General features: G+C 53.7%; 1 protein-coding gene across 1 annotated transcript; it reads right to left on the bottom strand.

Annotated features, from left to right (window-relative positions):
- Nucleotides 1-482: 482 nt before the first annotated feature.
- On the bottom strand, nucleotides 483-1,210 carry DL89DRAFT_63522 (uncharacterized protein). The gene has a single exon (XM_040891901.1). It carries the CDS (start codon nucleotides 1,060-1,062, stop codon nucleotides 595-597), a length of 468 nt encoding a protein of 155 aa, XP_040739080.1. The 5' UTR covers nucleotides 1,063-1,210; the 3' UTR covers nucleotides 483-594.
- Nucleotides 1,211-3,859: the final 2,649 nt, after the last annotated feature.

Here is a 3,859-nt window from a genome sequence, read left to right on the forward strand (position 1 = left end):
GATGTGCGCTGGCTCGCAAGAGTGTACTGTTTAAGGGCGACAAGATCCGGAGGCGACGTGGTGAATGCAAGCTGGATGGAAAGAGAACGAAGACGTCTATACGTAGGCGTTTCAGGTGGCGAGATCGAGGCCCCACTGTCGCTGCCGCCGGAGTGGTGAGCAGCAGAGTGCATTGGTGAATCGATAGCACCAAATGACTAACATCAACATCGGTGATCGGTTGATACGCTGATCGGCCCTATATGGGAATTAGAGATCAGACTGATTAAGATCCATCCTGGTTATGCTGCTACGGACCCAGGACCGGCATCAGTAGCTGTCGGCACCGCACCCACACCCAAGAACACTACGTGCCGTGCTACCTTCTAATTCTGATGCAGAATGTGTGCATATCGTCATAGCTGGCCCGATTAATGAAGGGCTTGTCTCTCAACCTGTGCGAGTGACTCGGGCAGTGTTCTCTGACAAGACAGCATTTCACTCCATGCTCGGCTTAGTTTAGGATGCGTGCTATGTCGGTATGCCGTCATTGCCGATACCCCTTGGAGCGGTGTCTTCCGTATACAGCCAGACCATGACGTGCCCGGTATCCCCTTAGGAGATATTGCTGTTTTCATACCAGCCCCCATCCCCAAACAGCTGCTTCGCAGGAGCTGAATCCCGGGTTGGCTGGCTGGGCCCGGCGCTGCCCTTTTCCGTGCCCACCTTCATTTGCGCGTCTATATTCAGCGAAAAAGAAGGTTTTTCTGGGACAAACGCCTCTCCCCCACCAGCTGGCGAGTACCCGAATACCACAAGCATAAATATTTGCCGGGGTGCACAGCCCTCCGCGCGGACCCGGACGGGCCTCCTCACACCAAAACATAAAAACAAGAGCAGCGGAACTCGCTGCCACAACGAATCTAGTTCATGTGATGCGCGGCCAGCGCAGCCCCGCCGTGACGAGATTGCCCTGCCCATATTTCCATATGCGGAATGCACAAGCGAAGTGTGACAGGCATGCCCCCGTGTCACTAAGATCAAAGGCGCCAAATACTCGCTGTGTTCGACTGCTCTACGCATTCTAGTGGCCGGCTATCTGGACATTGAAGTGAAGATTCCATGCATCCGCCGTTTGGGTTGCAAGGCATGGCGAAAAAGATAAAAGATGCTTCTCGGCAACCCCAAGCACTGCCTGGGAAGGGTAGCAGCCAGCTCTCGGATAGAGCAAACTGCCACGGGCTCGCCCTCTCCACTCTCAAGAGCGTGGATCTAGCTTCGGCTTTCTGGGCGAGAGAAACTGGGTAGCAAGACCATCGGGGCAGCAAAGAGGAGCGGAGTCGGCTCTGGATGCAGTCGAATTGTCTCACTTTGCGACATGCACACACTCAGTCCCAGGAAGGCCAAGGAGCGGGGCAGGGCGATCTATTCATTCCCGCGGCGATATGTAATAATTGGCCACATTCGGGAACCGCAATTCGTCAGTAGCGCACTTTTAAGCCCTCGGGTGGCCCAGAGCAGAACGCCGTTTATATAAAGGCACCTGCGAGAGAAGGTTCATTGACCGAACTTCTATTTCCTTCACGCTCCTTTCTCGCAGACTGTTTCCCATACGAACTTTCGCAGCAGCAGTCGAATACTCTTTGTATTACCTTCTCATTCAACTCCACATCTACCAGAGGACACTTCTTCATCTCAGATAGTACATACCATGGCTAAGGGTGGATTTGTCGACGCAATCAAGAACTCCGTCGTGATCGAGAAGCCGCGGGTGAACAGCAATGTCACTTTCGACAAGATGCTGGCACTTGATCTCCTCCTCCTGATGCTTGGTGGAGTCTGCACTTCGCTTCAGGGGGTTGTCAATGGCTCGCTGTCGGTGCATGTCAACGGTGGGTTCTCGTCGTGGCTCTCGTTCGCGATCGGCTCAACCGTCCTTTTCGTCTTCTTCATGGTCGATACCCGCGGTGGCAAGGCCATCAACTGGAAGAACGCGGCCAAGACCACTCCTTGGTGGGCGTGGCTCGGAGGCATTCCGGGTGCCGCCTTCGTTCTGTTCATTACCCTGTTCATCCCGTACCGTGGTGCCGCTGTCGTCTCAGGCATCACCATTTGTGCTCAGATGGTCACTGCCCTGATCGTTGACTCGTTTGCTTTCTTCCAGTGCATCCACCGTCCGGCCACCCTGCCCCGTATCTTCGGCCTTGCCCTGATGATTGCTGGCGTGCTGATGGTTGCCCTTGGGTAAACGAGCCACGGAGCTGTCCTTGCTCCTCTTTCCGCTTCTGCCCAGTAGTCCCTTTGCCTCCCCAAAGTCACAGCTGGGCTGTGACTGGCCAAGGCTCCAGGCAGGATTGCCTATTTTGATGACTTCCCCTCACTCGTTCTTGATCTTCCACCATGTACTATTAGCACTCGCGTAAAACACACGCACTTTTCAGTCACACTGACCTACTGTACCAGTTTCTCTTCTCTTCTCTAGCCAAAGTGAAACAAATATATGAGCCTAATTGAATCATACACACAAGCATGCACACTCGCCCGCTGCCCCACTAAAATGCACAGGTCTATTGAAGACAAAAGATGCGCTGCTCCGTTGAATTGGTATAAATCAAGGACCTAATGCAAATATAGCATAGTGCCTATGTCATGTGGCAGGATGGTTATACGGCATATGCAGGCAAGACAGGACGTTCAGGATGAGCGCCGGCCGTAGAACACGTTCGAACGACTGTTATTTGGATAAATGGAAGGCGTCTATGTATAGAAAGAGCCATCTGCCTTTCGCAGGCGGCAGGACCAGCTTGACAAAAGATGGGCTGTTGGCAGGCACTGTCGCCGTTCCATCGGTGTTGCTGCTCCGAAGGACAGGGGGCGATTGCTGGATCGTTTGGCTCAGTGTGCCGTCGGAGGCCATTTTGCGCCAAGGAGCGTCACACAGGATGTGCCTGGATTTCTCCATTTGTCACATTTTGCTGCATTTGAAGGAAAATAATGCCTAGCATGGAGGAATGGCAGCATGCATCGAGGGGGTGGGCTGGGTGCAAAATTGCAAAAACAGCAAGTGGTGCGACACAGGCTAGGAGAAATTGTCACAAATGGCTGCACGCGGCATCAAAAGAATATCACATGGGGGAGAAGCCGATGCAGCTGGCACATCCTTTTTCGTGGGTGGGGAGATTTGCCACACCGAATTTTGTGCTGGCTGGCTGCTCACCCGCCCTCCAGTGCATCCGAAACAAAGGCAATGTCGAAAGACGGGAATAGCGCACAGTCCTCCGTGCACCGTGTGACAAAACAATCGAGTGCCCTCTTGGCAAGCTGCTGCATTGTTCTGCAGCCCCAAATGCCGCAGTCACAATCCGCGCAGCTGCCGCGAACTGCACACATAGGCAGCCTTGCCAGCAACCAAGCAAGGCATGTAGCAATGACCCATGCTCAGCACACCGATTCGCTTGGTCTGCATCCAGATGTCTCGAAATGCAACTGAATGAGGGGGCGATCCAGTGGCCGGGACGCTATGTCATTCCTGCGCACTGTATGTATCGGTAGCAGCACAGAGTGGGCACAGCACCGAACATGCACCGCCAAGATCAGTGGGAGTCTAATGGTGTGACTGCTTTCTTTCTCGTCTTGCGGTGTCATTGATGCTGGATCTGGCAAAACCCCGGCCACATGAGAGGCATGGATCTGAGCGGCTCATGGCCCTGGCGATGTGCCGGAAAGCGTGGGCCATCTAGGCAGCGAACCCGCTTTTTTGGGCGGTGGGTGCGAATGATTACGAGAGCAGCAGACACCAGTGATAAGCATTCATCTGCTTATTGAAGTCCCAGAGTCCTTTCTATTGTCGCTTCCACTCTATTTTTTTTCCGGTCTTTGA

The sequence above is a fragment of the Linderina pennispora genome (genome assembly GCF_002104995.1).
Source record: "Linderina pennispora strain ATCC 12442 chromosome Unknown DL89scaffold_149, whole genome shotgun sequence".
In the NCBI taxonomy this organism is placed as follows: Eukaryota; Fungi; Kickxellomycota; class Kickxellomycetes; order Kickxellales; family Kickxellaceae; genus Linderina; species Linderina pennispora.

Coding starts and splice junctions, on each gene's coding strand:
- DL89DRAFT_63522 (XM_040891901.1), bottom strand. CDS start 1,062: ATGCGTAGAGCAGTCGAACACAGCGAGTATTTGGCGCCTTTGATCTTA.